The 20,843-nt window shown below is 41.9% G+C and overlaps 1 protein-coding gene across 1 annotated transcript in view; it reads left to right on the top strand.

Annotated features, from left to right (window-relative positions):
* The first annotated feature begins 1,661 nt into the window (after positions 1 to 1,661).
* ANKS6 (ankyrin repeat and sterile alpha motif domain containing 6) overlaps positions 1,662 to 20,843 on the top strand; it is a 38,126-nt gene continuing 18,944 nt past the window's right edge. Inside the window, exons 1-6 of the mRNA XM_075705475.1 lie at positions 1,662 to 2,017; positions 4,933 to 5,432; positions 9,549 to 9,593; positions 13,138 to 13,342; positions 16,420 to 16,526; positions 17,979 to 18,127. Coding sequence (XP_075561590.1) covers positions 1,662 to 2,017; positions 4,933 to 5,432; positions 9,549 to 9,593; positions 13,138 to 13,342; positions 16,420 to 16,526; positions 17,979 to 18,127 — 1,362 coding nt within the window. The remainder of the gene's footprint in view (positions 2,018 to 4,932; positions 5,433 to 9,548; positions 9,594 to 13,137; positions 13,343 to 16,419; positions 16,527 to 17,978; positions 18,128 to 20,843) is intronic.

The following is a 20,843-nucleotide window of genomic DNA, read 5'->3' as shown; positions in this document are numbered from 1 at the left end:
TTTTCTTCAATCATGAATAATGTATTGCATTAATCACTTTTGCCACTCCCTCCTTCCAAGCTCTGAAATCTTACACAGCGTGAATTGCACCGTCCAGCTTTATTGATAATGGCAAGCTCCTCATACTATCGTCATGTAAGAATGGTTGTACTGGCTAGACCAAAAGCCTACCTAGCCATGCGTCTTGCCTCTGATGATGGCCACTATAAGCATCTTTATGCTTAAGGAAATTATTTAACATAAGTGCACATGTTTATGCACTTTATGCACATGTTTAAATATTTTACATGAGTTAACACGTGGTATCTATAGTGGAGGAAGCATCACTGAGTATTTACCCTGTCTAGGAATTTGTCCTATTCCTTCTGTAATGATGAATTTGCAAAGGTGTAAGTAATTTCTTTTTCTTTGCTGTGAACGGTACTTTCCCAGAGGACTGATTTAAGCGGCCATAAACACAGCCAGGACTCTTGTTTGCTGGAGTCTTTCTCCAAGTGTAACTTAGTTGGCCCTTTGCCGTGATGGTCTGGCAATCTGGATTTGCAAGGGGATCGGAGGCAGAAAGTCTTATAACTTGGAAGATACGGATGGCCTAAAACCGGGGATGGCTTCATTTTAGTGGCATTTGGTTTCGCTACAGTGCCCATAACCTCTCCTAGTCCTCCCATCCCCAAACCCTCCACCACTATAGTAAGTGCCATGTTCTGCCATTGAAGTCACCAACTTTAATAGATAACGACCTGCCCGAACTTACAGGGACACAACACCATATGAAGTGACTGGTCAACCTCAGTTGAAGAGTTATTTCATCAGTGCTTTATTTTCTTCCCTCACTTTAGCTGTTGTAGAATAATATAAGCTGGAAAAGATTTCAGGTTACCTGGGAGGCTGAAGCTAAAGGGAAGATACTTAGAAATGCTACAAGAAATCCAAATTTTAAGCTCAAACTTTTTAAACTGAAAGACTAACGGATCGGCGCTATAATGTTTGTTGGGGAACGACTCAACTGTGAATCCTGTATCTCAGGGAAGGAAGAGACGGGTTTGGAACTGAAGGAAAAAAAAACAAAGAAGGTTCAGGGAAAGGCTGAAGTATCCCGTTCAGCGGAGTGGGGCTGACAGAGAGTCACATCGCGAAGCAAGAAAAAGGGATTGTTGTGTCGGGTGGGAGCGAAGAAGCCCCACAGCGAAGGCTTGCTGCGATGACCCCGGGGCAGAAAAACATGCAACGCAGAGACACTTCTTTGTATGGGAGTCAGTAACGGGAGCAGGCTGCACGGCTGCAGCCCAGATGTGAGCGGATGACAGAAAACACCTGGGGAAAGGGACAGGAGCCGTGGTGTGACCCAGGCGCTGGCTGGGGTGACACCGCCGGGGCTGCCAGCGGGGGCAGGGGAGGGCGGCCCAGGCGGGGAGAGGCGCCGAGGCCCCCGGCCCAGGCGGGGAGGGCCCTTGCCGGCTCCGAGGAGGGCGGCGTGCGGCCCAGCCCGGCTTCCCCTCCCCGCCGTGCGAAAGCGGCCGGGGCGCTGCGGCCGCCCTGGGCCGGCCTCCTCCCGCCAGCCGAGTCCCCTCCTCCCCGCTGCCTTCCCGGCGGCCGCCGAGCCGCCGGCGGCGGGGGCGGTGGCGGGCGGCCGAGCTGCTCGGGGCTCGCCGGCGCTGCCCATGGGGGAGTGCGGGGTCCCCCCCCAGGTCCAGCTTTTCCTCCGCGCCTGCGAGCAGGGCGACTGCGAGACGGCCCGGCGCCTCTTAGGGCTGCCCGGCGTCGGCACCGCCGACCCGGCGGCCCCCTCCTCCTGCGGTACCGAGGAGGCGGCGGCGGGGGGGGAACCCCGCGGCGAAGCGTCGGCCCCACCGGCCCCCGCCGTGCCCGTGGACTGCACCGACGAGGCCGGCAACACGGGTCTGCAGTTCGCCGCGGCGGGGGGCCACGAGCAGCTGGTGCGGTTCTTGCTGAGGAAAGGGGCTTCGGTCCAGAGCAGGAACCACTACGGATGGAGCCCCCTCATGCAGGCGGCCAGGTAGGGGCGGATCCTGGGGAAGCGGGGGGGGGGTCTCCGGACACCGCCCCGCCTCGCCGCGGAGCACCGGCCTAGTCAACGGCGGGGCGGCTAACGCGCCGGCGGCAGCCCCGGGGCGGGGAAGGGAGGGCCGCCGAGGCGAGCCTCGGCGGCCCTCCCTTCCCCGCCCCGGGGCTGCCGCCGGCGCTCGGCCCTTTCGCCCTCAAAATGCCGCTCCCCAAGCTGCGGGAGGGCGCCCGGGGGCTCTGGAGAGGGGCTCCAGGCCAGCTAGCGTGCGTGAGGGCGGGCGGGGAGGCGCCATGTTGTAGGCCGCGGTCGCTGGTGTAGTCATCCCGGGGGGGGGGGATCCGAGTGGTCACCTGTTACCTTCCCTGGGGAAGGGTTGGCGGGTTTAAATTTGGGTGAGTGTTGCACTGGGGCGTTAGGTTTTCTCTTTCCCTAGTAAAGGTGTGTTGGCTGAAACTCTGCAGGCAGTTTTTTGGGTAAAGCCAGTGCAGAATCGCAGTCAGGGGTGCCTTGAACATGAAAACACCGCTCCCTTCTTTCCTTCTGTGGAAATAAGATATATGCATACGCCTACTTCACTTTCTGTTGTTTGGGTTTGTTTGTTTGGGTTGTTTTTGTTTTTTTGGGTACGCGTGTGTCTTACCTACCTGTTGAAAAGTCACCTCTGACGTAAAACATACTGAAGCGCACAGAAATAACTAATTTCCCTTGGCTTCTCCTTATTTTCCTAAATGGCTCACTGGAGGATATGGGAAAATCGTTGCTGAGGTTTTTAATGACAAAACTGGATTGCTTTCTGCATCAGCGGCGGTGTGCTTCATGTAACTCGCTGCTGGGTTGTGGGAGATTCCCGTATTGCTAATGCTCACGCTTGCGCTTATCTTTACATATATACAGGTACCCTCCAAGTTTACAGATGTGTTTTGCAAGGTTGAAGGGCAGTGTTTTCCTGTAATTGAGTGTTTAATTGAGAGGATAAACGTTTCTTTGGGTTTGTTTTTTTCTTGTTTCATAACAAATTAAAATACTTGGAAGAAAAGAGTCCATTTCAAAGTCAACATTTCTCTTTTCAATTAAAGCCCATAGAAAGTTCCCAAAGAATGAGTCACACAGCTGGCTTCCCAGTAAGAACAGGGAAGACAAGGTTCAACAGTTTTGTTATTTTGTGAAGGTTAAAAAAAGGAAAAAAGTTGCAGAAACATTCTTAGATATTTTTTTCCTTAATGAAAACCATACGCTCCTTCTCTAAAAACAATAAACGCAAATCACTATAACCCTCTTGCTGTTTTAAAGAAATGACATGCTGCCATTTGAAAAGTACTGTAGATACCATTGAAACCTGCAGAGAAAGCTTAAAGTGGAAGAACATGTTTCTTTTTCCTTTTAATGGATAACCAAAAAGGAAGCACAGTGTTTGTACAAACGTAGGTTTTGAACTATGTACCCATTTAATTTTCTGGCTGTGGTTAGTCCCATTGAAATTGGACAGGAGATAGCATATATGCATAAAATTAATCAAGTGTACAGTGGTTGCAGGCTCTACTGAGGTGATGCAGTGAAGGCTACCAGCATAGACCTAGGGACTTAGACAGGCCCTGGAGGCTACCTTCTGCAACTGTGTACTTTCTGAAAGGAAACTAGGGAGTTTGGTCTCATGTCTGCTGTTAGTGGTTAGTAGAGTTCTTTGGGATTTGCCTCTGACAGTCAAGTGGTACCATTAAAACTGGTGTCAGAGTTCAGTACTCTGACCAAGTTCTTTTAGATATTCCACACAGGCAGGGTATAATGCTTCAATACCCAGTTTCCTTATTGGAAGATACTTGACGTTACACAGGATTTTGATTTAGCCTAGTGATACAGCAATCTCCTGAAATCATAACACAAGCCTAACATAGCAACTGCAACAGTTGAACCACAAGACAGACAGCATGCCTGTTAACCAGTCCCTGTATGCTCAACATCATGGTGCTGGGCATCGCCAATTGCTGGGAAGGAATACGTGGCTGGAAGCCAGCTCAAGCCCCTTGCTGTCTTCAAAATTGGTTTCGTGGGTTGCTCGGTTTTGGTGCTGTGTTGGGCTGAGCTGTGTAGATGCTTCCCCCATGCTGATCTGGCTGACTCAGCAGGATAATACTTTCTATCAGTTGTTTTAGGGAAGGCCATTCACACAGCGAGTTGTCCCACTCTGCTGATAGAGCTGTTTCTCTAAAACAAAGGCCACCCTCTGGTCCCCTTTGTGTTGAGAGAAGTTGAGCTTTCTTTACAGCAGCTGTGGTCACTCACTATGTTCTTCCCTGAGCTTCATGGGTGCATGCCTGTCCTCTCTGAGCCTTCTTCCATTGTGGGCGTTTGTTGATGGTTTACAACTGGAAAGCAAGGGATGATACAAATAGAAAAGATTGGCTATCCAGTTCATAAGATGGTCCTTTTTTTTTTCCTTTAGCATTGACTCTTTGAAGTTTCTACTTGTTCAATAGTAATGAGGGTACTTCATTAAGATCTCTGCAAACAAACTGGCTTTGATTCCTGAATGTAATATAGGCCTGGAAATAAGAGGATGAAAGTGACTCTGTGGTTTATGGAAGTTACGTGTTGATGTTATGCAGTTGAAAATGAGGCTAGCACACTGCTGCTTTGGCCAGAACATCCTCTTAAATTGGTACCTGGTTTATGAGCATGGTCACTGGTACATGTGGAATGGTTTAGTTTACAGGCATCAGCTGTTGATTGCTCCCCTACTGTAAGGTCACTGCTGTCACATTCAGTGGTGCGTGCGTGATCCTACATACTATGTTAGTCAATAGGCCAATTTGGTAACAAAGTTTTCCATGTTCAGAGTATGTCAGTTTTCTTTGAGAAGCCTCTGCCATCTGAGGTGTTAATTCTCCTCCTTATTTCTTTCTCTCAAGGTTTGGACATCTAAGCGTGGCTCACATCTTGCTGGAGAATGGTGCTGATCTCAATGCACAGAATAAGTTAGGAGCCAGTGTCCTTACAATGGCCTCCAGAGGTGGCCACGTCAGCATGGTGAAATTGTTGCTGGAATCTGGAGCTTTTGTAGACAATTATGACCATTTTAGCACTAGCGTACTTAGCAGCAGCAGAGACGACCTTCCTGATATCACTCCGCTAATGGCAGCTGCTCAGCATGGACATGAGGCAGTGGTACATCTGTTATTAGACTGGGGAGCTGATTGTAATTACACTGTGAAGACTATGGGCTGGAGTCCTTTAATGCTGGCAGCTGTTAGCGGAAAGGTGAGCTTGGCACAGCAGCTCACGGAGAAAGGTGCCAATCCTGATCACTTGAATGTACTACATAAAACACCTTTTGAAATCTCTGTTGGCTTCAAACACAAAGACATGAAGGACTACCTGGAATCTCTCACGACGATCAGACCCCAGGCAGGTATGGAGCATTTTTTGTTTCGCTTTCTTGAAGTTTTGATTGCATATTTAGAAGTTGAAGGGGTTATTTTGTATGTACACGATGTTCTTTACAATCTGTAACTAGACTCTTTTGAAAATGTTGGGAGTAGGTACACCTACCTCGGGTGAGGCAGGAATGCCAAACTTCAGCAGATTTCCTCCACGTTAGCATGACCAGATTCCTGTCCTGTGATAAAAATCATGTGGAACACTTTAAAATGTTTTAATGTTTTAAATGTTTTTTGCTTTTAAAACACATGATCCGGGTGCTCATTTAGGGAGAAAATTACAAAGACCTACTTGCAATGGCATGAAAGAAGGGACATCAAAACCAGAATAGGATATCAAAGAAGGGTTATCGCAGACTCAAAGAAAACCTAAAACTTACAAAATCTAGAAAACCTGCCTTGTAAGGAGAGACTGAAGAAGTTCAGTCTGTCTACTTTCATGAGGAGGTGGTTAAGAGGTGTGATTAATAAAGCGTCCACATTAAGGACAGGAAGTCCAATACTGGAGAGCCTTTTTGTATGGGAGCCAAAGGAAAAAACTGTGAGTTTAAAGTCAGAAGAATTTGAATGGGAAATAAGGCACTATGTTTTGCAGTGAAGCTTAGACCTGGAGTGACTTAGTAGAGGTGTGCAATCTCTTAACACTTGCAATCCGGGTTAAATGCCTTTCTCATCATCGGATTGTCTTCACTGAGTGTCGTGTACAAGGCCTGTGACATGCAGAAAGCCAGATCAGGTTAACCTAATGCTTTCTTCTAGCACTCTCTTAATATATGAAACCTCCTCAAAGTCTTTTGATAGTGGACTGTGTTTTCTAACAAAACCAAGTATTAATGGGGGTGAATAACAAGTCAGTATGTCCCCTACTTTTCTGTTCCTTGCAGGAGAGGGGAATATTTAATTAACTTCAGGACTCCATCAAATTTATAAGCAACCTCCTCCCCTCAAATGTCAATATGCCTGTTTGTGTGTGCACACACACATGGGCACACACTCTGTGCTCGTGTATGTACAAAACTAGATTAAAATAACATTACTTCAATGCAAATCTCAAGTAAAATGAAGTTAAGAAATGTTGCTTGTATGGTTTTTAATTTTGCCCTGTTAATTCATTTGTTATGTGCACTGAACGAGATAAGAGAATTGATAAAGAAACCTTTTGTGACTATGTAATTAAATGATGTGTGGTTGTCACATAGCTTTAGCCATGAGCGTGGAAGGATATAAGAAATCCAGGATTTTGTAGAGAGAGGTAATATCTTGTACTAGGTGATCTGAAGGCTTAGGAAGGCATGAGCAAACTTAGACTACAACATTTTTTCTTCAGTCTTAACCAGTAAATACAGTACTGCACACTCAACCAAAAGGACGGAATAGTATATTGTGTGTCTTCACCAGTAATTTTCCAAGTTTTTTTAAATTATTAACCAAATTTGTATTCTGTTGACAGTTTTTTATATGTAATTTCTTAGGATTTTTATTTTTACTGAAGATAAAGGCTAAACCTGCTTGCTGTCACCTGGCAGTTTGAAATGTTAATGAATTTAGTTTTTAAAATTTTTTTACTTATTGGGGTTATCTCTCCCAGATATCTTTCCAAATTAGCTTTTCTTTCAAGCTGATTCTATAAAAAACGTTATGAATGTCTTAATGTTAGTTTTGTTAAAGTATTGTGGATTTGCTTCTCTTTCCTTCTCCAGAAGTTTGTTTATGCTAACAGAAATGCATTAAATCTGTTCCTGAAATCAGACTGTTTGGTTTGGACATTGTGTTGGACGTTTGAACATCAATAAGTCATTTCAGAGATTGAGTCCTTATTCTGTATGTGGCTGTCTGGGGACACTTTTCAAGGTATTTGTGCTTTATGATGCAGACAAGCGCTGGGAGGTGCTTAACAAGAGGGTTTGGAAGAGCTGCATCTGGATTTTTCACCTTTGGAGTACTTGCTATGAAGTCTGAGGATGTGGCTAGCCCTAGAAAGAACTTTTTCCAGGTGCTACCACCCATCCAGCCATGGTGGCAGAAAGCCTGTAGGGTAGGATAGTCCACTCCAAGCTCTCTGCCACTTGTGATACCCAAATAGGCTTATTTAAATCTTATCTAATTATGTCTATATTACACTGCCATGTGGACATGTCCACAGTCCCCCAAACTGTTAATTTTTATTTAAATTTGGTGTCATTCCTGCAGGTCAAACTTCCCTTGTACTTTAAGAAGCAAGGACAAAAATCTGACATTTCTGCTTCAGAGAAGGTGTTAGCTTAGTCAGATGTTGACTCATAGGTTAAGTTGGAGCTAGGGCGTTCATACAGCCACGCTGCCAGACAGAACCGGCTGACTGCAGACATTTGCTCATGACCAGTCTCTGAGGAATAGACATCAGTTGATTACAGTACAGAGAGAGAATCGGACATCTGTGGGATTCACTAGCGCAGTGCTTTATACATTGCCCATGCGTTTGCACATAATGTATGTGCAGGCAGAGTTGGCCTGATGAGTCTTGAAAGTCTTCTGTAGTCTTACGACTTGAAGTATTGAGAAGTCTGTTTAAGCTAGGAGAGTGGACTTGCGTTAAAGTGGGTGAGTGTTCCTGTCACCTCTGCTGAGGGGGAGTTTCCATCAGCAGAAGGGTAGTAACTAATTGGGGGTAAAAATGTTTGAGCTTCCACACAAATTTCTGCATTGCTTTTTGACCATGGCTTCAGTCTCCTCCTAGCACTGGAGTCTTGCATATCCTGGGAAGAAAAAAGACCGTTTCTCTCATATGGAAGGCAAGAGAAAAGGAACTTGTCTTCTGATCCATTGCCATACATACGGTGCGTTGCCTCCCAGAAGAAAGCAACTCTCTTCTCAGGGCTGTTTTCAGTAACAGAACTACTTGAAATGGCCTGGGTGTTGCCTGTGTTCTGTCCCTGTCCTTGCTTCAGCTTACTCAGATGGCAGTCCTTCCTTCTGGCATCTCCTTGTGGTCTCCTGCTCCCTGAGGCTGCCTCCCTTCCAGGCTTTTTACATGCCAAGTATGGAGTCTGGGCCTTTTCTAAACTAGTCTTTTCAAATCTGTTTTCCAATGGTGAGCTCATACACAGCTCTTTCTATAAGGTCAGTTTCTGAAGCATTAGAAAATGAAGGACCCACAGCTCTCTTTCCCAGTCTTAAAATAAGAGTTTCTCATGTTTTGGGGAGCTTTCCACCAATTGCTTTTGTTCAGCATTTTCAAATGACCTCCTTTGGAGTTAAGCTATGAACGTTAACCTTTTCTTTATTGTCATAAAAATGGCAGAATCAGGCTCGGGAAATCTCTCGATGTTTCCTTGTTTTCCTTAAAATCTTTTTACCCCATTGGTTCTGTAGTGTCAGTAATGCTTTGGAAGATGGAGGATATATTTTTCTGGCTTGAGTAGAAGGTGCAAAATATGTCACTATCTTTTCCTCATCTTACATAGTGTCAGCAGTTTGAAAGCACTTTGAAGGTATGTCAAAGGAAAGATCCTTCACTCAAAATATTAAAGGTTATAATAATTACAGTTCTTGTTATGGGAATGATGATCCAGGAGCTGAAGGATATCTTTTAATGCACAAATAGCAAGCTGTGTAGTTAAGTCATCACTATTATTTTTGTGGCCTTCACAAATTAACGTGGCAATACTGAAGGGGAAGTAAAAATGGGACATCTTGTAAACCTCCTTTTGAGTCACCTTTCAAAATAATCCTGTACTATTTGAGTGTTTGCTGTTGTACAGAGGATTACACCAGACCACAGAAACATACTGTGGTTCTTTAATTGAAATTTTAGTTTTCCAGGCAGGAAACGCAGAAGTTTCCAAATAAAATTTCCTGATAGAGAATGGAAGTTGAAAGGCAAAAGCCGATACTGGTGCTTTATTATAGTTTGTAGCTTTAACTCTGCACAGACAACTGTGCAGGTGAGTCACGCTTCCCAAAGGGAATGAAAAGGTTATCGGTGCTTTCTTTGTTCTGTTTTATAGTACCTTTATGTAAAATTTTTTAACAGTTTTTGCTGTAAAGATTTTACTAGAAATTTCTGTTTTTTTAATGATTGCTAATAGAAATATTTATATCTCTTCCAGATACAGAAAAGAGGCAACCCGATGTCTTTCATGCTTTGAAATTGGGTAAGTACTGTCAGGACTCTTCCGCCATGTCTGGTTCTTCTAACTTCAGAGCGTGTTTGTTAACATGGGAAACTGAGACATGTTCTGTTTTGCACATTACTTTGTTTTTCTCCTTACTTTTCTTTTCATTTTAAAAATACATTTATTTCTCTTCACGTTCCAACATGAGAAAATCTTGATGAACTCCTGGTTGTGCCCTTCATGCCAAAACGATGTGATTTAGTAGTTCCAGTTATTCCAAGAACATTCTACTTTTAATATGATTTTTTTTGTCCCCCGTCCTGATAAACTTGAAGTATGAAAACAAAAGTGCTAATTGGTGCAAAAATATGCTGGCCTCTACTCTGTATGAGCATTGTAATTGCTCTTTAAAGTTGCTTCAAGAAAAGAATAAGTGTCTTGGATCTTGCATGTTCTCTCATAAGCGACAGTGACTTTCATGAGCACACAACTGGTAAAACTGTTCCATGGCAAACAGAAAGAGCCGGTGCCATCCTGTTGATTTAAATTTGCACCCATGGTGGATGGCAAGCTGCTTTCTGGTTACCTATTTTCCTGGATCTTCCAGTGTACGAAAAAGTGCTAAAACGATGGGTTTGGCTTGAGGCTTCCTATCTGATGGCTTTGGTATGGGAAACAGGACTATTCACTTTCTGCTGAGGTTTCTGATAATGTCGCAGGTCAGAAAAGTCTGCACTGTTTGCAATCTCTTTGACAGTTTAGGGAGATTCAGTACTTGAACCTTATCTGATTACTGCTCTTACAATTGGTCTTTTGACATTTAAATATGTTTTCAGCTATATGATAGCACATTTAGCCTGTTGTCAGCAGTCCTAGCTATATAGACAGTCAGAAAAAAAAATAGTCACTCAGTAGTAAAGTTCCTGATGGATCAATTTAATTTTTTTTTTTTTCAAATATTGGAAGATGTCATTCTCATGTGATATTGAATCTTATGTCCAGTGAAGTCATGAGAGGTGTCCCATGAGACCTAAGAACCTTGTTTCTTCTCCAGTCAACCTGCCCTTACTTGGGACTAAGATGTCCCAGACAATGAGGAAACATTGGTAATACAACATTGTGCATGCAGTGGATCTAATAGTCCTTACTGGGGCTGTGCTTTCTGTGTCTGTGGCATAGAAAATCTGGTCATAGTGCACTGAAAGCTGGCTGTACCCCTCCTGACTGTGGTATGTGCATACAGAATAAGTGAGCTTTAGGGTTGAGCACAACTGCCTCATTTCAGCTTTTTTGTCCATATACCCACTCCTGACTGTAACATGATGATGAAGCCTGTGGTGTGGTTCACCATCTTGCTTTCAACAGGGAGCTGCAACCTGAAGAGAGCTCTGACTTACCAACTTTCACAGCTTCTGATGGATTTTTAGATCTTTTTTATTATTATTACTTGTAAACGAGTGATTTTTGTGAAGGAAAATACCATTTTTTTTCCTTAACATCTGTCCAAATGGATTTCAGCAATGCATATTTAAATTGACAGTTATCTTTGAAGGTTTATTGTCGCTGCATTCCTATTGAAAAGTTAGAGGTGTGTTTTAAATGGTCAAGCCTGGCCTTAGCATTCAGATCTCATCCTGGGTTTGGTACAACAGTTTAACAGTTGCTTTTCAATTAACCGTTGTAAGTTGTCACCATCTCAGGAACTTCATGGCTTTTCAGGCTGCCAGAACTGGAAATGGGCAGATGTAATAGTGGAAAAGAAAGAGGTGATAGGTAGTAGTACTGGGACCTCTCTTTTAAATGTTGACTCTTCATACGTAAGCTACCAAAACCTCTTCCTAGAAAGGCCTCAGGTCTGTTAGACTTTAGAGAGTTCAACTGCCCTTCTTGTACCCCTGTGACTTTTAGTTTGAGGTTTATAAACATTAGTGCTGTGTTGGAAAGAGTCTTGGGGGGGAGCCAAATGAATACTGGTCAGGATACTCCATTTATTTTTTTCTCAAATACTTGGCTATGGATGGCAGCACTGTTAAAAAAACAACTCACTAGGTTAAGAAGTGTCCAGGCAAGAGTTCAAAGTAAATTCTGGAGTCTGTAGGTTCCAGGGTTTCTGTTTAACAAAGCCTGTGATGCAGGTCTGTGTTAAAAAAGCCACCTGCAGTCTTTTACTAAATTGGGACATAAAAAAAGTAGTTCTGTGCTTTTGTGTCTTTCCCATTCTGAGAAATTAGCTGGGTGGTGCGGGTGGGTGTTAGTTTCAGTGAGTGCATTCAAGTGCCTGCAGGGGTTGTCTGGGGATTCTGACTGGCTTTCCAAGGAAAATGTTCATGCCTGTGATTGAGTTGAAGGCAGCTCATGTCATGAAGCAGTTTACTATCTGAAGGTTTTTTTAAAGGTGAAAATTTTTCCATTTGCATGGCAGTTGATGATTTGCTGCTTCTTGCCTCTGTTCCTATGGTATTACATATTTGGTCACAGAGATCTTTTTTTTGCTCTTAGTTTCTTCCCTGCTTTTTGCCTGTCATATATTATGAAAAAAGTAAGGGAGCTGGGTGAGCTTAAGCTCTCTGCTTAAGATGACCCTGACTACCTCATATATTTTTAAAAAGTGCTTGTTCCTACCTTTATTAAGGTTTAGGAAAAAACCTACATTCTGGTTAAAATGTATTCAATAACATATTTTGTACTGGTTTTCGTAATGTAGACAAGAACTCGGTGACTACCAGCCTCTTGATGTGGAAACATGAACGTTGGGTTCACTTTTAAAGAACTAGAAAGGTGACAGGCATAATGCATCACTCTTGAGCAAGGAGAAGGAAAGTTTTGCATTGGAGGTTTAGTTTACATATTGGAGGCAGAATTAAAAAACTTTCTGGATATAGGAAAGCTGAGCACTGGAATAGATTAATTCCTTGGGAGGTTGTGGAATTGTATCAGTAGAAGTTTTTAGAATCAGTGAACCACCTTTGTAAGAGGAAATTATAGGTCAGTGTGACATAGGGCATTGTTCTATCGCCGCAGGCAAGGGATGGCTTCCACTACTTTTCAGAGTGCCTTTGTACCCGCTCTCTTTGATTCTAAAATTGTTGCTTTCTGTGATTTCAGCCTATGGAAATGCAACAGGGATCTTCATCCTGCTGAAGCACAAATCATGGTGTCTCGGCAGCATCAGTTTTCCTTGCACGACATCATCTCATGACAATTTAATAGAAATACTCCCTACTCATGTCTTCACACGTGGGATACACTGCAGTTTATATAGCCTTTATAGCTTAGTTGTTAATTTCAGAAAATTATTCTTGTAATGGGATTGTACTGTAAGTGTACAGGTAGGAAAAATGAGGGAAAACAGTGCCTCGTGTTTATGCCACAGTTTTACGTAGCCAGGGAGGATGTACTGATCAACTAAAAGACCAAAGATCAGTACAAATATTTAGCTTTAGTGTTGCAGTTGCTCTAGTACTTTATTTTTTCTAATTCCACTAAATGTAGACCACTGTCAGCAAATCAAAATACATATGAATTCAGTGGCTATGCAGTTCTCTGCTGCTCATGTAAATTATGTTTTATCACTGTTTTACAGGAAACTTTCAGCTGGTTAAAGAGATTGTTGATGAAGACCCAAGTCAGGTCAATATTACCAATGTTGATGGTGCATCTCCATTAATGATTGCGGCTGTAACTGGACAGCTTCCCCTTGTTCAGCTCCTTGTTGAGAAAAATGCTGATATTGACAAACAGGATAATGTTCATGGCTGGACAGCACTAATGCAGGCGACATACCACGGGTAAGATGCATGCTTTCTTTGGATCTAGCAGTACAGAAGTTGCATTCTTCTTACATCCCAATTAGAAAAAGTCTTTTCAATACTGACTCTGGAAGCAGGGAGATCTTAGAAGAAGTTGAGAGACTTGTGGCCTCAGTTTTCCATAACTTTTGCACTGCCCGCAGCTTTCAGAGCAGACCTGAATGCTGTTTGGATTTCAGAATGAGTGGCACATTTGGGAACCTGAATCTTGGTCAGTAAGTTCTGGGAACATAGTGCTCCAGGCGGGCACTAGGAGCGTTGGTGCAGATTTCAACTTCCATCCTTCGATGTTTTTTAGTGTTTTGTAAGATAGCATCACCCCCTGCCAGGGTTGTAGGCCTACATCAATTTGTGAGACTTCAAGGCAATCACCCTTCTATGTGCCATATTTTCCAGTCTTAAAACCATTCTAATGTTCCCCTATGCGGCCTTTAGTTTTCATGGAGTTTTCTGAAATGTGCCCATTGGAGAACTGATTGTCATGTTCTCTAAAGCTACTTTATACATGCAGGTAGGTACTTAAGAGTCAGACTCCAGAAACTGGCCTGGTACTTCACGAGACCTCTGTCATATACTTGGCATTGTCTGAATACAGGATATACAGTTTAGGAAGGTGAACTTTTCTCCATTGTTGTAGATGAGGTCCTCAGCAAGGTGAAGATTCACTTCACTGCCTGGTAATGCTCACTTTAATTGTACAAATGCAGGTATTCTGCTCCAGCTTTTATTTTTAGTCAGCAGATCTCATTGGACTATGAAAGTGCAACAAACGGAAAAAATAGGAGGTCAAGTTGTCATTGCTCTGTGAAAATTTTCTGAAGTAGTTCCTGGGACCTACATAAGATGAGATTATCTGCTTCCTCACCAATGCAGTACTGATAGTAGCAATAAGCATTTCACAGAAGTGCCTGAAGGTCAGTTTTTTTGGGTACGGCCATTTCGCAGCCACCCCAGTGCACAGCTGGAGTAGAAGCAGCCAGCAGAAAGTGATGTGCAGGGCTGATGGCATGTCCCCTTGCCAGTGCTCAGGCACTCCTCTTTATCTGTGGAAGCACAGAGCGCAGCTGAGTGCTGCGTGTGTTCAGATGCTGCCCTTTCAGTTTCCTGGAGGATCGTGTTATGAAGATTCCCTTCCCTATTATATCAGTCAGTCTTTATAATATGAAATTGTATTAACTTTGTAAATACTCTTCATGTTTGAGGTAGTGGAATTTTACTGGAGATTTTGGTATTGTTAATGCTTAAGTAAAACAAACTGAAGGACACTCGCTCAGTGGAAGGACCAGAAGGACATCCCAGCCCTGGAAATAAGGACTTGGCTTCTTGGAAGCTTAGAGCTGTCCATGAAGGATAAAAGATATCCCTAGTCAACCAAGATAATGCCAGCATCATAGCCCTTCTAACACGTCTTTGAAACCCTCCCAGTGTTGTCTGGCATCATAGATCAGTAACGATAGCAAGACTGACTCCAGGGACGTCTGGATCAATAGACGAGCGGCAAGAATGCTGCAGAAATACATTTGCTTTGCAAAGTTTTACTGTGATTAGTAATTGGTAGCATGGGTGTTAGTGATCAGTCAAACTGTATTTTACCTAAACACTCGAAGTGTACAAGAACCATGTGTAAAACCACATTCAGGATGCCCCAATGTATCTGGGATACCTCATGTGCATGAATGAATATTTACCCTTGTAATTCTATCCTTTGCATCCTAGTCTTTCTCCTAGTCAGCATGGGCCAGTTGCAAATTTTCGTAATAACTGGAAATCTTTAGCCTCCACAGAGCTTCAGCTTACCCTTTCTCAGGAGCAACAGTGGTGTGGGTGGTCTCTGGTTTGAAGGAGGGAGCAAGGTCTGTATGAGCCAGGGGCACTAAAGGATTGCATCTCTGTGTGCCCTCAAGGTGCAGGACTGGAAGGCAGGATGGGGGGATGATACAGTTTTAAGAAAGAGAAGAAAAATAATGGGAAATATGCAGAGGAGCTGTGGTGGGGATAAGCAGAATTTCATTAGAAGAGAGGAGGAACATTCCTTCTCCATTTTAGGCTGATTTTATGTGGAGTGAGTTCAGAAGTGAAAACTTCGTCTGTACGATAAGAAGTAATGTTCTGAAGTGGAGAGGTTGAGACCTGTTTGTCAGCTTCAGTATTAGAGTTTGCAGCCACCTGTTGCTACTTAAGAACATTTTTGCTCTGTCTTGCTTATGCGTATCTGTTTTTATACAAGGTCAGTATCTGCTCAAGAGGAGTTTTGTATTAAATATATTTTCCCTAGCTTTGTTGTCTGTTCGCTTATTTTGTAGGCTGAATTACAGTATTGTTTTTAACTCAGGAGGCAAGTCCTGCTTAGTTATTCAGGTGTATGAGAGGGGAGGGGGGCTAATGGGAATGGGATGGTGAGTTCCTTTTATGCAGCTAGCTTTTATGAGCTTTTGTTGGAAGGTGTTTGTGTTGGTTATGATTTAATGCTGATTGTTTTTGCATTTTAAACACCTCAAGAAAGTGATAATGTGCCTTCTCAATTATGTAATTTATATCTCTAATTAAGTGAAGTACTGTTTGGAGTTCATAAATTATCTTCGGTTAATCTGGCTTTTCTGTATGCAATTTCTTACCTGTTCTGAATATGAAGTTGTGTTGAAGTATTAGTGATGTCATATGATGACTACTGGACTGACCTTTGTCTTTCCATCTGCTTTTTTGCCCTGGGCATTAATGGCCTTTCATTGGGAAGGTGTTTGGCAACAAATTCCAGAGTCGCTTCCAAAGGGTCAACTTAAGAAACTGACTATTTGAATTAGGTTTTTTAGGCTGGCTTTCTGCATGTTGATTAGTGTAATTCTTAGTGAGTAAACAGTGACTGACAAAGGAATCATGGGAGCTTCTGAATAGCTCGTAAACAAATTTTAGAATTTGTTAGCTGTAGAAAAGGTAAAACTCTGATCTCTAATTGAGGAGCAATGGTTTAAAAGGATGAAAATGGAGTATTAGGTTTTTGGTTTTGTGGGTTTTTTTTTTTTTTAACATGAGCAATGCCTTTTTTTCTTCCCTTAAAGAAACAAAGACGTTGTAAAGTATTTGTTAAATCAAGGAGCTGATGTCAATCTTCGTGCAAAAAATGGATACACTGCTTTTGACCTGATAATGCTGCTGAATGATCCAGGTATGTTATTTCAAGGAGCACTGAGGAAATGTACAATATAAACAGATAAGCATCCCTTCCAATCTAGAATATACATTAAAGTTGCTAGGAGGTCTGGGCTGGACTGGACCAAGAAAGGATACTGCCTGAAAATGGTGGGTTATAAGTTAATTGGTTGGATGAGTGTATAGATTTATGGGATAACAGATTTTGTGCATTCTTCTTGCCTTTGTTTTTGAAGATGCTCCAAAATGTGTTGTTTGTGTCACCAGAGCCAGTTCAGTGGCATTTGACTGTGGTGGCCCAGGTATTCTGTAGTGTCAGTAGCACAGGGCTATGAACTGGATCTAGAAATTCCCACTCAGTAAACAGCAGTAAAGGGACAGGACAAAGAAAGTGCAATCAGAACAAAACTAGTGAACTCCTGGCTGAAGCTCCCACTAGGTCTGTAAAGGCTGAGAATAAATTGCACTTCAGGGTTCAGGTGGTTTTTATGCGAGTGCTTTAGAAAAAAGCAGCATGTTTTGGGGAGACTTCAATTAAACACATTTAGTTTTTGTTGTAGTTTGTTTAGCCTATATAGCTTGTTATTGTTAACCATGCCTGGTACCTGAATTGCTTTATCTGAAGCCAAAAAACACTACTGCTGATGGAATTAGTATTTGTTTTCTCTGTATTTACTGATGGTGGTTTTGGTCACTAGCAGATACCTTTCCTTTGTCAAAAGTATATCACTAATAGTATGAAATTTTAGAAAATAAATACAGTGAATTATTTTATAACTAACTTCTTGTAGGACAGAGTAGTTTGTCTTGTTACCTGTATATATATATATGTATCTCTGTCAGTTCTGTCTGCCCTTCTGAAAGTCTTTTCTGACTTCTGGATAAAATACAGATTTACAGAGTATTTTTTTGCTTTCCTGTCCTCATCTCATGCTTGTTCTTTTTTCTTCCTCTTCATTTCTTTTTTTCTTACTTTTTTTTGTCCACCTTTTTTCTTACCTTGTCTTTTCAGTCCCTTCATTGTCCAGGTTGAACATCTCCTTTCTCTTTGGGATTTAATTTCAAGCTTCTTTTCTGCAACCTACACTTGAAGAAAGAATATTCATTTTTCTCTACTCTCTTCTGTGTCAGGTGAGAAAAGCCAGCATCACAATATTGTTCTTAACTTCTACAAAGTGTGAGAGGAGGCAGGTCAGTTGGTCACACATGACTGATTCTGACTGAATAGCATACTTATTTATATTGAGAAAGATCTTTAGAGAGGTGATGGTAAGACTGCAGCCCACTGTGTGGGGAGAAGGCATGGGAAACCTGGGTCAAGAAAGAAGGTTTTGGGGATTCATCTGCTCTGTGTTTGAGAGGTAGATCAGTTACTACTTACGGGATTTCTAGGGAAAGCGCCAGTATATCAGTCATAATTTGGGAAAGCAAAATGGACTAAACATTATTTTAATTTGTTTTCTTTTAGACACAGAGCTTGTACGGTTACTGGCATCAGCATGCATGCAAGTAGACAAAGACAAGAACAAACTGAACAACAGATCATCTTTGCCTTGTTCCAGAAGCAGGCAATCATTAAATGTCCCAATGTTGCCAGATGACAAAGGAGGCCTAAAGGTAAATATGTTCATTCTTAATAAATAACCAATGCATTGTTTCCTGTAATGTATGAAGCAGAGAAAGTCATTGTTAAGAAGTACTTTGGATCTAATATGTAACTGGATTTTTTGGGGCGTGCGTTCTGAATTCTTCATTGACAGTGCTTCCTGGTTTTATGAAATGTACAGCTTTCTTTTTGTCAGATGGCAAGGCAAAGGGAAGACTTTTAAGAAAGAGTTTGCATCAAAGCATTTCCGTGCCTAGAAATAGCTCTCAATTAAGTAGTGGAAGGTACCTTGTTCATAAGTTTGGAACTGAATTTCCAGTATGATCTTAATTTTAGATCTGCCTTTAAAATCCAAATGTACTCCAGTTTTAGTAGACTGTTTTTATACTCATTGCTATTTTTTTTTCTTTTTTGAAATTGGAGCGGATGTGTTACAGGGATTTGGCTAGTATCTCCTAACATAGTGAGAAACTGCCTATTTATATGTTTGTTCTATGTAGGAATTGCAGCGGTAGTTTTTTTTATTTTACTTTTATGGTATTTAGTAGGCTCTAGAAGAAGGAAGGATGATGTGGGAAGGAAACTGAAGCTCTGGTAATGTACTTGAAAATACTCCTGGGACTCTGTGCGGGAAGGTCCAAGAGACTGAGAGGCTGTATCTCTTGCCTACCTCTAGGACAAAGGGTAGACTTCATTTCAACCATAAATGGAAATAGGCTATTGGCATTGAAAAGTAAAAAGATCATAGCAGAGATTTTAATACGACGAGTGGAAGAGCATGCAGTTCAGGCTTGCATGTCCACTGGCATGCTGTACACTTAACTCGAAACTGTCAGTATTCCAGTAGGAAGCAACACAGAGTCAGAACAAGTGCATGCCACTTCAACAAAGATAATGCAACTTACATTGTCTGTTTGCAAAAGAGAAGAAGTATTAGTTTGTTTTGTTGTTGTTGCCGGTGTTTTTTATGTAGGTGAATGATTTTTGATTGTGGTGTACCTCAGAATTTCCATGAGTCCATGATCTCACGTTTTTAGTATAAATATAATCAGGGTCTTGGAAACACACATGGTAATTTCCAAGCTAATGTTGACAGGAATGTTAAAGGCCATTTAAAGTTCTACTTTAGCTCAAATCTGTTCTGGAGTTTTAACTATGAAGCAACAAGTGGTTATTTTCATATGATTATTTTATTATTCAATATGATACAACTTGAGTATCAATTTAGATGGACCTATTTAAGAATGCAGTTACTTAGATGGGAGATGTCAGAACAGCTTTTGGCTTTATGGAATACAGATCAACAACAGGTTGGATTGCAACTCTTGCAGTGTTATGACACAAAGGCTTGAATTAGGGTCATAAAACATTATGAAGTGACATTAAAAAATATAAGATTTGTCAATGATAAAGATGTACACATGAGTACCGACAAAAATTTAATATTTTGATGTGTGGAGTGTTTAAGTATTTGGTCTCAAAACTACAAAATATTACAGTGTTGACAAGTTAAGTTTTAATCAAGCACTTTTTCAGCAGAAATTATATTCTGTATCTATATAACCTGAAAGCCAATATAGCCCCCCTCTTCCATCACTGCTTAATGCTTTATTAACCAGTCTGTCTGACCACAAGTATGTTGCATATCTTACTCTCCTTACAAATGTTCAGAGAGGGTAGAAATGGCATTTTCAGATTGGCTGGGCGGGGGGGACACACGACACAGGACGGTCATCAAACTCATCTCTCTTTGGACCAGCATGTGAAGAGAGTGCTGAAGTGAGGGACCTCTCCCAGGTTTTGTAGCAACAGTGCTTCTGTATGGACAACTGCTCTGTGCTGAGCCAGGACTGTAAACTAAAGATAATGGTGACTCAGCCAGTACATAGATTTTCTGTCTAGATCAGGGCAAATGACAGGATGTGGGGTCTACAGAGTCATGGAAATCTAAAAATGAGAGGGAACTCGAGAGGCTCACCTGCCTTTACGTAGGGAGACAGAATGAATGTGCCAAAGAACATCTCTGACAGAAGTTTCTGTTCTCTCTTCCTTCTTCGTGGTGAAGAAGATCCCTTGGTCCCATGGTCTCCGTCAGCACCCAGTTCCACTGCTTGTCGCTTCTTGCGGCCAGAATTTTTTTCCCGTGTTTATATCTGTCTTGCTGCATATTAAGTTGATTGATTCTTGTTCGGTGGCCACCTTCATTTTTGTAAGAACTATGTAAATACTTCAAGAATTACCATATTCTCTTCAATCTTTTTTTTTCCTAGACTAAACAAAAACAATTCATTCAGATTTCCTTGTTTGCCCGTTATGTTTTCTAAACTTCTTACTATTTCTAATTTATTGTATCTGTCAAGGTGAGGGACCCAAAATGAGTCATGAGATTCCAACTAGGGTCTTAGTATCACATAGTGGCATACAAAAACTACTTGCATGGTTCTGTGTTTCATGCTGTTATCAGCAGTAAGACACCGTGCATCTATACTTACTTTGTGGTATGTTACGACTCTGATTTTCTTTTTTTTTCTTTAGCAGAGCTGCTTTGCTACTTATTTCCTTTTCTGTATTTGTATATTTGATTTCTTCTTCTTACATGTCAGCTTGACCCCTAGTGAAAAATGTCAGTTTGTCAGTGCTTAGAGTATCTAAGGTGCTCACAAAACTGTCCAGATAGGTGTCTTCCATAGACTGTGCAAAATACGTTTCATTGTTGCTGTTGTTAAT

This window comes from Pelecanus crispus, chromosome 2, assembly GCF_030463565.1.
Source record: "Pelecanus crispus isolate bPelCri1 chromosome 2, bPelCri1.pri, whole genome shotgun sequence".
NCBI lineage: Eukaryota > Metazoa > Chordata > Aves > Pelecaniformes > Pelecanidae > Pelecanus > Pelecanus crispus.
This window is presented reverse-complemented; position numbering and strand designations above follow the sequence as displayed.